Below are 13,722 nucleotides of genomic sequence, written 5' to 3' on the forward strand. Positions count from 1 at the left end.
TAAACCTACAACTTCTTTAAACCTAATAATACTATATATAAATCTATCAATATTCATAATTTTTTTGGTATAAAAACATCGGGTAGGGTGCAACACCACATTCAAATTCATCTTCCTAAAATTGCCTAAAATTGAAATTTATTAAATTTATTTAATAAATATCATTAGACAATGACTGTGATTTTTTTAATAAAAAACAAATAAATAAGTGTTAGTGTGGCAAGTCAAATGGGCCGTGCTACTGACCGTAGACCTGTCGTTCTCCATGGGTTGGCGGGGGTGGTGTGTCCCACCAAGTAGGCAACTTGATTAATTATTATTGTTACATGTAAAACAAAATGATTGTGTGCCAAAATCACTGAAGGTTATCACTTCAAATCTAGTTGTAATTATTGATTGAATTCGTGCTTAATGTACCCACCAAATCCTTAACTAACAAATGTGTTTGCAGCATGTAATTTGCATAGTTAAAAAAAAATTATTAGTGTATATTGATCGGTATACGTAATACAACTATGCAGGACTGATTGGTTATGTTAGATATTGTTGGCACAAGTACTTGTACTATTCAGTACATCCAGACACACATGCGTATATAGTTGTTTTAGAGTCGTCACTGCAGACTTTGCCCGTCTGATCTCTAGCTGGTCGGCCTGTCCTGCTCCTACTTAAATGGGCATGAGTTTCTAAAATAGAGGTCCGTCGAAGAGTGGACTATTTTAACTCGCCTACTATGAATTCATCGATCACGTCCTTTGTTATAATATAATGCAGAATGAAATAGCCTCCTATTTCAAAGAATCAATCAAATAGTGTCATGTACGGATGTGAAATCAAGAATGAAATGCAACATTACTTTAGAGTTGAACATATATTATTTATATTATTTTATTTTCACCCAAAATAATGTACCATTTAATGTGACGCAAGGTTGGGTTCAAATGTCAATCTAACTTCAATAACATATTTATGGCATTCACTCTCAGAAAAGAAAAGTAAAAGAAAATTGATATTTGATAGAGATAGAGCTAAGCTTCACAATGAAGAAATTGATTAAAGAACGCGATTTTGAATGAAAAGGTCAGCTGGCCAAGGTTCACACTCACATGTATGTAATCTCAACTCTCGACCCATTACCATTTTACAGCTTGACTATTATCTGTATCTCCTCTTATTCCTATTCCTGCCACATCTATATTCGAGCCTATATATATTATATACATTACCAACCGCCATATACGCGTAGAAGTAGGCAAATCTACAAGGAAACAAAATAAAAAAAAAAAAAAAACAGCCTTTTTCTTCTTTATGTTCTTGGTTTTCGTTTTGATCTGAGGTTTGGTGTGGTGCTTGGAAGAAAGAAAGATACAGTCATGACAGGAGGAAGGGAAATTCTTAACAAGATGAAGGTAGCTTTTGTGCTTTTGATTCTTGATTTATGTTGTTTTGTTTTCTTTTTTTCCCAGTATTTGTTTTGATATGTAGAGGGGCTCAGGCCTTTGGTTACTAGTTCTTGATCCTTCTGCTTACTGGTTTGATATTCTGATGTGTGTTTGATTATGTGTATAACTTAGGGAACTTTTAGGAAATCTGTACATAATATTATACAAAAGGGTATTGATTAGCAGGAAATTAGAGGACTTTACTGCAAGTTAATCAAATGAAACCACCTCAAGTGGTATAGCATTCAGTATTACATGTATTGTGCAAAAGTAGTTCAGGCATCTAGGTTTGGAACACTTGAAGAATCATTTTTGGGAATTTTTGAAGTCTGTGCCAGTAGGAAAAAGTTTAGATTTTGATTTAAGAAAATTGAGTGGCAGGGGAAATTTGGGTGTTTGTCAATTAGCTTTTGTGTATTTGGTCATTTGGTGCCAAGAGCTTCAAACTAGTTGTGATTTGTGAAACGAAGCAGCCCTTTTTTATCCCAACAGATCGGGCAGAGCTATGGATATATACTCTTTCAAGGGGGCTTAGAGGATTTGGTTTTAAGGTGGGCAGGAAAGGCTGAATATTTTCTATGGCAATAGCAATGATAGAACTGCTAGGTGGATGGAATCGGAATGTTCCAGAGAAAGGTAACAAGTTGCACATATTATTGGCGTTAAGAATGGAATGGTGCTACTATTAGCTTCAAATTCGGAAATACCCAATGTTTCCAATGCTTTCACCGAATCATTATTGATTTATTGAAAAGTTACAGCAGTCTGTGTGGTCATTGTTCACTTCCTTCTTTTAGAGTAGCTGTAAATGGGCGGCTCACGCTCATTTTCCATAGAGTGAATTGTTGATTGCGAAGTGCCAGCGCTCCAAGGTTTCATTTATTATTTCCTTCCTAGTCTGCCTGTGCTTCCTTACGTGTCCTTTGACATTCATCTGCCTGATTAAGACACTGATAAGTGCAGCATACAATTGGTCATGCAACAAATTAGTTGACAAGTGGCATATAAAGCAGCCAGACATTTGAAATGATTGTTGTAATGAAATTAGAGAACATTAATGTGATTCCAGTGGTGCAGTCAATTTGGGGCATGCTAGAGAGCATTATGAAGTCCAGATTTTTTCCCGAGACAGCGTAAAAGACCTCTTTTACATCTACTTTCAGTCCTATGCATTTCACCCTATCACTGATTCTCTGGCAGAATACATATTACCTTGGCCTGGGGTGGAGTTTTGAAATAGTATAGAATGTGTCGTCCTTTCCTCCTCTGTTTTGGCTGTTGTAAGGTTTTCTTTTGGCATCAATCTTCAGATTTGCTTACACTTTCCCTACTCTCACTCTGATTATCTCTATGGAAAACATAAGAGCATGTTACGACCTCACAAGATTTCCTATTTCTCATACCTTTCCTTGTTGCACTATTATGTTTTCTTTCCCTTGAAAAAAAAAAATTAGTTGGGGCAGAAGCTGATAACCACGGAATTGTCCATTCATCCAAACCACTCTTCTTAAAGTAATGACTTTTTGGCTTCTGAGATAGCTTTATAGTCTTGAATTTCTTTAGAAAAGTAGAAAAGATGCAACATTATAAGGCCTGTGGTGGTCACTGTTGTTTTTACAATGTTTGACTATATAATAATTTTATGTTAACAAATACCCATTCGTTCCACATGAATTGTTTTGGCCAATTGGAGGTTTGTGCTTGCCTATACTAATTCATGGAAAATACATTGCTTTCAAGTATCATCTCTAGTGCTTGTGAAAAACTTGACTCATGTTTTTTGCTGTTGAAAGTATAGAGAATTTTATTCGGTCTAGTATTTGTTAGAGCACTGGAATCTTCGGGTGCTGAATTTATTTGCGTATCTTGTTTCAGGAGAAGGCATGCTTTTACACCTCTATGCCAGCCTCACCGGATCCGGTGAAAGGTAAAAGCACATCGAAGAGGATCACTCAAGGCTTCCACCTATTGAAAGGGAAATCGAATCATGCCATGGAAGATTATGTGGTTTCTAAATTTAAGAAAGTAAATGAACATGATTTGGGTTTATTTGCGATCTTTGATGGGCATATGGGCCATGATGTTGCCCAATACTTGCAATCCCACCTCTTTGACAATATTTTGAAAGAGGTAACTATGTTTTCTTCATCTTTTTATTCTATTCAAATGCTTTCTCTGGGATCACATTTTTCATTCCCGCCCATCTCATAAATAATCTTTTTCCTGTGAACAGCATGACTTTTGGACCGATACTGAGAATGCAATAAAGAGAGCTTATCATACAACCGACAATGATATACTGGAGAAATCAATGCACTTGGGGAAAGGAGGCTCAACTGCAGTTACGGCAATACTGATCAATGGTGAAAGGCTTGTAGTTGCAAATGTGGGAGATTCTCGGGCCGTGATTTCTAGTAAAAGTTCTGCGAAGCAGCTTTCAGTTGACCATGAACCAAACAAAGAAAAGCCGATTATTGAAAGCAAGGGTGGTTTCGTATCAAATATTCCAGGTGGGGCTTTGTGTTTTACATTTAAATGTTCAATTTTGCTAGGCTAAACACATCTCGTGATCCCTCTATCTAATTATGCATTCCCTAATTGCTAATTGAACATTGTTACATCCTTAAACTTTTAAAGCCATGAGAAATATTGTGTTATATGCATACTAACATACATGACTTCCTATCTGTTTTATACCACCAAACTCAAACCCCAGCAATGACTATGAAGCACATTTAAGCATTTCACAATGACATTAGCTTATCACTTTTACAGGTGATGTCCCTCGAGTCGATGGGCAGTTGGCTGTAGCTAGGGCATTTGGCGACAAGAGCCTGAAAAGACACCTGAGTTCAGAACCAGATGTGAAAACGGTGGTGATAGATGATGACGTCGACTTCATCATTTTGGCAAGCGACGGGCTATGGAAGGTGAGTTGATCTCGTGCTTCATTTTACCCATAGATACAACTCTGTGCAAACATGGGTGAAAACAAAACACTGACAAACAATCCTTGTAGTTAACTAAGAACTTCGGGTTGAATGCTCTGATATCAAATCTCTATTTCGCTCCTCGTGTTCCTAGGTGATGACGAATCAAGAGGCGGTGGACGCAATCAAGAACATTAAGGATGCAGAATCCGCGGCAAAGCATTTGGCAGAGGCCGCGGTTGCTAGAAAAAGCAAGGATGATATATCGTGTATAGTTGTTAAGTTCCATTGATTATAGTTTGAAGTTAGTTTTCAGCTGAATTTAGCATGTGTACAAAAAAAATTTTGGGGGGAAACTATCCATCAATGCTACATTGCTACGTTTGAGTTGGACATGAACTAAATGGGATTATCCCGTATATATATATTTAAAATAAATCTGGTGTGATACCATTTCACGTAATTATGTAAAACATGTAATGTTTTTGGTTAAAATGTGATTTTTTTTTTATGGATACATAAAAGAGTATTACATTTTAAATTAAAAATAATACAACAGTTTTACATAATATCTACTCATGTTTAAAAATGATGTAGGAATGGATGATTAAGGTACTATTTTCAGTTTTATATAATATAAATTGATGTTTTGAGGGTGTAAATTTAGCATGATATTCTTAATCATATTACATATAGCAATTTTGCTTGGAATAATGAGTACAGTATATAAAATATTCTATTACAAAATCAAATATAATAACCTTACAAAAAGCAATAATTATATTACAGAAGACACCACACAACATAACACTTTAATGAACTTCTAAACATGATTAAGTGTTATTTTATTAATTCCTCACCCATGTTCTTTCATCATTGTGATGCATGAATATTAGAGTTGCTAATTATGCTACGTGGCGGAAAATCACACCACGTGAGACGATTACGTGTCAAATCTTAATGGGGAATTTCAGTGTCGGAGAGTGAAAGCTAGGGGATCCACGAACCAAAAACCAAAGGCCCTTTCTTTCAGCCCATTACTTTTTTTCCTCTTTTTTTATCCCCTATTTTTTCTGTTTCTGTTTTTTTTTTCTTTAAATATCAGACGATGCAAAGTTGCAAACACAATATGGACAAAATGCCATTTTAGCTTTCTCCCTCTGCACAATATTAGCTGCCAACCTCTTTCACGCTATCTTGATGATTGAGTCCGTACGACGTCGTATTCCAAGTTTTGAAAAAAAAAATAATAAAAAATTGGGGGGGACGAATTTAGGCGCAAAGTGACAATTCTTTTACTCTTTTTTTTTTTTTTTTAATTCCCGTTTGGTTTTATTTTATTTTATTTTATAAATGAATTAAATAACAGCTGTTAAAAAGGATTTAAGTGCAGGAGAAATTATGTAATTAAATTTTTGGAATTACGTCAAATATAATTACGCCTCATATCAATTTTCCTCAGAGTTTTGTCACTCCCCTTGAAAATTAGGTCACGGCCGTTACTATTCAGTATTCAATTACTATACTACCACGTGTGAGTGTATATATATAAAGTTAAAATAAACAAAATAAAACAAGAAATATTTTTTTAAAAAAGAAAATTACATTTTACTTCATAAATTATAAAGTAATTATGCATTTTATTCATGTATTATTATCAATGTTACCATTTTTAGTTCATGAGTTGTTAATAAATTAACATCTTTAATTTCTTTATTAACTACAGTATTAGGCTAACATTTATCATTATTTTTCATCATCTTAGTGGACTAAAACTAATACTAGACCGAATTTTACTGCTAATTTTTTACTCTACACAAATCACACAACTTAGTATCTAGAAATACAAAAACATAGACAACTAACATCCACTGAGATTTATGATTATTATAGTGGAGATCAACTTAGAGTGTTATTAACAAAGTAAAATTTCATTAATATCATTGCTTAACTAATATTTTTAAAAAGTAACAACTTTTAACATTCATATAAGTGCATATATTTATAACTATTTTCTAAATCTACTACGCTTAAAGAGTCAATATCACTTGGACAAAGGCGCAAATTCACCCTTCAATATGGAAGTGCAATCGAGTGCCAGTAGACCATAAGATATTTGGCTGATACAAAATATAATCTAATTTGACAGAAGTGTTATTAATCTATGACTTGGGGATCTGAAATTTGAAAAAATAAAAAATAAAGAAAACAGCAAGACTCCCTTGCATGCAAGAGTGTAATGTAGAGCTGCCACATATATGGGTTTGCATGACAATCTCTAATGCTATGCAGCCACGCATCTGTAAGCCCATACCTTACACCATCATCTTCAACCCCTCCCCCCTCTCTCTATCTATATAACCCTTACATACATCCCTTCCCATTTCATATATCCATCCTCTTCTTTCATTGTATTCACCACTCCCAATTAATATTCCTTTCATGCATTTCCATTCCCTCTCCCTCCTCTCTCTTTAGATACATACAAATCTGCAATATAGAGAGAGATGGGAAGTGATAATTGTGGTGACCATCTTCACAAGTTTCACCCCTCTCACCAACTCTTTCTCAACAGGAAATACCTTAGAGAACCCGAAATCCCGCCCAGGAAGCTCCTCAGCCGCCGCCCTTCCGGCGAGCCGGAAATGCCGCCGCCGCCGCACATGGAATCTCCGACCAAGATGGAGGACACCCAGTTTCAGAAATTCTTGCCGTACAACAACAGCGATGATGACGATGATGATCCCTACTCGTCCGACAATTTCCGCATGTTTGAGTTTAAGGTGCGGCGGTGTACTCGGAGCCGGAGCCATGATTGGACGGACTGCCCGTTCGCCCACCCGGGCGAGAAGGCCCGCCGGAGGGATCCGCGGAAGTACCATTATTCCGGGTCGGTCTGCGCGGAGTTCCGGAAGGGGAGCTGTGTCCGTGGCGATAACTGTGAGTTCGCCCACGGAGTTTTCGAGTGCTGGCTCCACCCGACCCGGTACCGGACCGAGGCATGCAAAGACGGCAAGAATTGCAAGCGGAAAGTTTGTTTCTTCGCCCACACGCCCCGCCAGCTCCGCGTCTTGCCGCCCGACTGCCACGACAGTAATAATAATTCTCCGATGAACTCGCCCAACATGAACCACTGCTGCGCGTGCTGTCACTCGCCCAACTCCACTCTCATGGCCATTTCCCACATGTCCCCGCCCGTGTCCCCGGCAACGGCAAAATCCCCTTTTTCAAGATTCGGCGGCCCCGAAAATTGCGGGATAATGGATCAATTCGAACAAAACCCCAATTCCATGGCCGACCTGGTGAGCTCTCTTGAATCCATGAACCTTAATGTAACTAACGCCGCCTATTCTCATCACATGAAAATCCCCGCCATGGTTGATCTCAACTTCAACGTTAACAACCTCTCCGCCGACCCGCCGACCCCCACCCCAAGCAAGCTCCTCACCGCCGGCGGCACCGCCGCCACCACGAAATACTACAACGACAGTGGGCTGCCGGGAATTGATCTAGGATGGGTCAACGATCTGCTGACCTAGCTAATAATAAAAAAATAAAAAAAAAAAAACAAACAAAATTGAGGCGGACCACTGATCTGCAAAATTTAGGTGGTCCAGCTAATGCGGATGAAAAGTTGGTTGGACGTACAGGATAAGGGAGAAGATGATTGCTGTATATAGAGAAGCAGCTACACCGAAGAAGGCCATGGACGGTTCATCTCCTATCTATATTTGTATACATCTATCATCAGAACCTCTGATCTGTGGGGCGATGACTATGATGGTGATGGTGATGATGATTTTAGATTTAATCAATTAATTAATTATGTCATTGTTTTCCTAATTTAATGTCGGATTAGGGTATTGTCCATTATAAGATTGGATCAAACGTAGTTTTTGGTCCTAGCTGGGTTGTTGTGTTTTTTTATGTGCTTCATTTTCTCTGTAATTTGTTCATCTCCAATGTCATCCATTTCCGTGATACCGGACTTTGTCTACCTGTCTTTTCCATAAATCCACTTGTCTTTCTTTTTTTTCTTTATTTTTTAAATAAGAAAATTCGGATCCATCACTTAAAATTTCAAAAATGCGTCATTTTTTATATAGAAATTGCAACAATAACCACAAGATTTTAATTAAAATTTCAAACATTTCAAAAATATGTCCTTTTCTATAAAAGAAATTGCAACAATTGTAAAGATTTTTACATATGTACAATAAATTTCGCTCTTCGCACTAGGAATATTTAAGATTTTTTTTTTCTGGTTTTAATTTTGGAACATCAATTATTGAAATATGGTTGGAGAGCAAGATGAGGTGGCGCACCAAATCTGAATGTGTGCAACGTGGCGAACATGCAAAATATGATGCTGACTTGTATGCCCTCATTCCTAATTTAGATATATTTGGTGATTGTGGACAAAAGATTTGGAGGAATGCAAATATTTATGTGTACAAAATATGTTTTTTTTTTTTCGGAAAAATTATAAGAGATATGGGGCAATTAACAATTCCCTCCCTTAATACTTTTAGGATATTTTTGCTCAATGATCAATTTTTTAAAATATTTATGGCTTGTTTATTTTAGTTCTCTATTTTTTATTTCTTCAATTTTTCTAGTTCTTTAGCTCTCTATTTCCCCAATTTTTATATAAACTTTTCAAACTTAATTTTTTAAGAACTATATAATCACAAATTCGATACACTAATAGTCTAATACTATATAACAAACATTAATAAAATAATTTACGACAACATTAATAAATAAATCAACATTATTTAACTTAAATTATTTTAACCATTAAATGAAATTTCAGAGAGTTTATGGGGTTGAAATTGTTGTTCACAGGCAATAAAAGGAACTAAAAAGAAAGGGGGAAAAGAATAATGATTGAAAGTGCGGGGGGGAAAAGTAGGACAAGGAAAATGCAGAAAATGCGGGGAAAATAAAAGGGAAGAAAAGAAAAAAGTAGAGAGAGAGAGGGGAAAAAAAAAAAAAGGCATGACCTGTCGTAACTGCTGTTTGGATAACCCTCTTAAAATGGTTCTCCTAATTTTAGAAAAATCTAATTTGGCAAAATGATAGATAAACATGTTATCAATTTCTCTAGTTTTTCATTAAACAATTATCTATTTCTCAAGTTACGAAACATATATATATTTCTTTAATGGATGGATCACAAATTTTACTTGTATTAAGATTTTCGTCACCAAATGTTGATGTAGCATATTTTTAATTAACAGTGACATGTAGCGGGTTCTTACCGATTTACTACCATACTATTAATTAGTGTATTATTTTCGACCTACCACAACCGAGTTAGGTTGGTTGTTGACTTAGTATTCATAAGGTTCTAAGTTGACTCTAATAGAGTTCTACGGCAATCCTAGTTGTCATACTAGGCTCATAAGTCCACTCCAACCGGTGCCTCTTGACCTCATGTAGTCAGACCCTTAATTAACCTTCCAGTCACGCAACTCACCTTTAGTTGCCTTCCTGGTCACATATCTACCTGACCTATTGTATTTTATTCATATTTCAAATGGAAAAAAGTATTATTGTAGTTCAGAATATGTACTACTCAATTGTATTAGTTAATTTTCGACTTAACTCAACCCAAAAAAAGCTCATGATTTTTCTATTTTGAGTTTCCACATAAAATATCTTGTTTCATTAATTAATTTTTTTGTACTACCCATCTATAATATTCAAGCTAACCCGAACTTATTAACCTTCTTAGCTCATCCCCAAGAATTTTTGTTGGATCCATTTAATGAAGAAATGGGGAAACATGGTCTTCTCTTATGCACGTTTGGCGCACTACCGCGCCCACTACACGCGTCAATTGAGTGCGTAAATGTGCCCCTTTTATTTTATTTTTAATTTTTTTCTTAGATTTTTTTCCTCTTCTCTGTTTTGTCAGCTCTCTTTCCTAAAATAGCAAAAATCTCCCATTATTTAAGTTGCTCTTAATTTGAGCCGATGGTTGAGGTTTGCATAGTGCACAACCTTAAATATTGACTGTCGATTTCGCTCAAAAAAAAATCAATGTATTATTTTCACATTTAACATCACAATTATTAGTATGCCTTCACATTTGATCATTGATCATCATTTTTGTCATAATTGGTAAACGATTTTCATCTTTTTTGTCAGAATTCGATCCTGGTAACTTGTAACAAAATTTTTTTAAAGAAAATATAATAAACATGTTACATTTCTAATTAATTCAATATTATACATTTTAGGCATTATACACACACATACATACAGATTACAGAGTAGTATAGAGAGTGAAAGTTGGAGATGCATACAAGTGTGCATATATATATATATATAGATATATGATTACATAATGGGTGTGCATCTATCTTGTTTCCTAGGAAGCGTACGGTGTAATGGAAGACAGCAAAGGTGGTAGGGCACAAGAGACTGGATGGCCATTAAAAAGTATGTGTAGAATGCTCCGTTTTCATGAAGCATGCAAGGTTCCATGTACCTATCCCAGTTTTGCATGGGTTAGGTTGTTGCTTTAGGTTGGGATAATTGTCACTGATTCACAGGCAATGGCATGTCAAAGATGGAACACCCATGCATCCTTCCCATTCCCAGGGGTCCCCCACATGCCTTTCCAATGACCTACTGACCCCCCCAACACTGATTCTTGATGTTTAGGTCATGGTTTCTTGATTGTGGGATTGGCTATCTTAATTATTGTCTTTGATTTGGTTAATCAGTTGAGCTGTGTTTCCGGGTTTAAAATTAGATTTTTTTTTTTATCTTTGATTAATTAGTGAGTTACCTAAAAGAATTCTTCCTTATCTTAGTGCATGATTTAGTTTGTGGTTTGCACTTCATGTCTGATGGGAAGAAGAAAGTGATTGTCGGAATCTGGGTTTAATGCACAGGAAAGGGCCTATTTATCCATTTGGTAGGTAGTTGTTGGGCTGAGAAATTAAACATGAAGCTAGGCTATTGATTCCCTTGGTGGACCACATAGGCAATGACCAAATTAAATGTCCTATGAGCGATTGTCTGCATACATTTTTATTCCAAGAGCCCAATTGAACATTCCCATCAAACCTAAACATAGGTCCAAAAATCTTATTACACACCTCGTTACATGCATGACCTTATCACCTTTTGTTTTTCCTTTTGAATAAACAATAACAATGAGGCCAAAGACCTTGCGGTCTAGTGGCATCTGGTTATACCCCCACATGAAAGGGGTGGGTTCAAGCCTTAGTGGAGACGATGAACAGATACTCCATTGTAACAGAGTCAATAACAAGTAACCTTGTTCGCCTACGCAGCCAACTGCCTACAAGTCTACAACGGCGATTCTAAGTCATTTTCCAGTTTCTCAAAGACACTATTAGTCAATTACAATCACCACATACATACATGATGTATGTACTATGTTTGGCACATAACAATATTACATTGACCATAAATTTTCACTGAAATTTTTACTATTTGACATGACTTTACAAAATCAACTCAATATTATAAAACTATGACATATAACATCTTAAATCATTGAGTAAAATATCACTAATTTTTGTTCTTTAAAAGTTAGAGGCCAGAGACAATGGTTTATTATAAAAACAGGAGATTATGTATGTATATGTCTTAATCATTGATTTCATCTACCTCCATAGTAAGCATGATAATAGCACATGGTGCCGTACCGGATAGTCGTCCTACTCTTTGGCATCCAACTTCTGCCCATAAATGTTCCACCAACAATATAATAATAAAACAAGAGTGCAACAACACTTACTCAAGCAATCACATTCAATTTTCAAACCTTAATTATTGGGTAGTTGAATTTTCTCATTTCTTAATAATTTCAAAGTGTATTCAGTACGATTGTTGCTGTTAAAGATCCTACCGATTCAACAAAATCTCTAGAAGCATTTATGACCAAAGATAAAGTACATTTTTCTAATATATATGATTTTAATGTGAAATTCAAAAGAAACAAAAAAATCTTTAAGTCATTGATTAAAGGTAAGGGGTGTTTGGTAGGATGGAATTGTAATTTTATTCTTACCAAACTCTATGGGATTATAATTCCGTAGTTTGGTTGCAGGGAATTGCAATTCAATAGTTTGTGGAATTGTAATTTTAAGGTGAATTACTATTTTGCACATTGTTATTATTATTATACAATGACATTTTAGTATTTATTCCCTTATACCTTTAATTCCATTCATTCTATTCATGTCTACCAAATAATATAATTTGAGTCCCCTACCTTATTCTTTTTCCATGGAATTACAATTTATCTTCACTCTAATTCCTTCCTTCCAACCAAACGCTCTGTAAGTGCATGCATAAAAGTATCCCTTATTCCTTTATTATTTTAAGTACCACAAATTTATTCATTTAATTGTTTCTTTTTCTTTAATTTATATTTTCACTTGAAATAGTAAACCAGTAAAGTAGTTGTTAGGGAATTAAGTCATAGTTGATGTATGTGAGTCGAGTCTATTATTATTGAAGTATCAAAATTACAAAATGATGTCTAACGAAAAAGAGCATAAGAATAAATTTCACATTTACTAGAGTCTAGAGAATATAAGTGTCAAACAAATATTTACATATATAATGTGTATCTAATACTACAATATTATTGTATTATGTATTTATATTAGATTCGTCTCCCTTGATAATTTTGACAAAGCTGTTTATCAAATACAACATATGTTTTATAAGGCATCATAAACATTTTCAAAGATATATTCAGCAATTTAGGGCAATTCATAAGTTGGAAAATTGACTTTTGTATGTATTTATATGACATGTTAAAAAGTTTTGAATACAAAAGTCAAACTCTATGGGAATACTGAAAGCAAAAAGTAAAATTAAAACATTAATAAATAGACTAGTAGTTTATATAAGTACTTAAGGCATTCTTAGTAGTTAGGTGTTTAATTTTGTCATATTTTTTCTTGCCAAGTCAGGGTGAGGGCAAGAGAAATAGGGAAAATTAAAAATAAATAAATAAATAACACAGGAAAAAAAAAAACAGCAAACAAACCATTAAACGCATTGTGCGTGTCTGTTAGACACTTCTGGTAAGTGAAACACGCACCAGTAGCACTGTTTTTTTTTTTTTAAATGCAAGGAATCAACAAAAAAAACTCTCATTTGCAAGAAATACTCTTCTCTTCTTTTTTTTTTTTTCTTTTTTTTCTCGAAATACATCAAATAGGAAACTAGGAGGAGAAAATATTTTTAAGATGTGACAAAAACTAAGGCATAAAAAATTGCGTGCATCTTAACTTAGAAATTTCTTTAATTAAAGTTATAAAAATGAAAAACGTAGAATGGAAGTGTGAGAA

General features: G+C 35.1%; 2 protein-coding genes across 2 annotated transcripts; both read left to right on the forward strand.

Annotated features, from left to right (window-relative positions):
- The first annotated feature begins 1,113 nt into the window (after nucleotides 1-1,113).
- LOC116011172 (probable protein phosphatase 2C 58) lies at nucleotides 1,114-4,889 on the forward strand. The gene is made up of 5 exons (XM_031250700.1): nucleotides 1,114-1,409; nucleotides 3,318-3,572; nucleotides 3,676-3,952; nucleotides 4,218-4,372; nucleotides 4,527-4,889. The coding sequence occupies exons 1-5, from the start codon at nucleotides 1,374-1,376 to the stop codon at nucleotides 4,662-4,664; spliced, it is 861 nt and encodes a 286-aa protein (XP_031106560.1). The 5' UTR covers nucleotides 1,114-1,373; the 3' UTR covers nucleotides 4,665-4,889.
- A 1,872-nt stretch (nucleotides 4,890-6,761) lies between these two features.
- LOC116011079 (zinc finger CCCH domain-containing protein 61-like) lies at nucleotides 6,762-8,353 on the forward strand. The gene has a single exon (XM_031250590.1). The coding sequence runs from the start codon at nucleotides 6,880-6,882 to the stop codon at nucleotides 7,909-7,911; it is 1,032 nt and encodes a 343-aa protein (XP_031106450.1). The 5' UTR covers nucleotides 6,762-6,879; the 3' UTR covers nucleotides 7,912-8,353.
- Nucleotides 8,354-13,722: the final 5,369 nt, after the last annotated feature.

This window comes from Ipomoea triloba, chromosome 2 (genome assembly GCF_003576645.1).
Source record: "Ipomoea triloba cultivar NCNSP0323 chromosome 2, ASM357664v1".
NCBI lineage: Eukaryota > Viridiplantae > Streptophyta > Magnoliopsida > Solanales > Convolvulaceae > Ipomoea > Ipomoea triloba.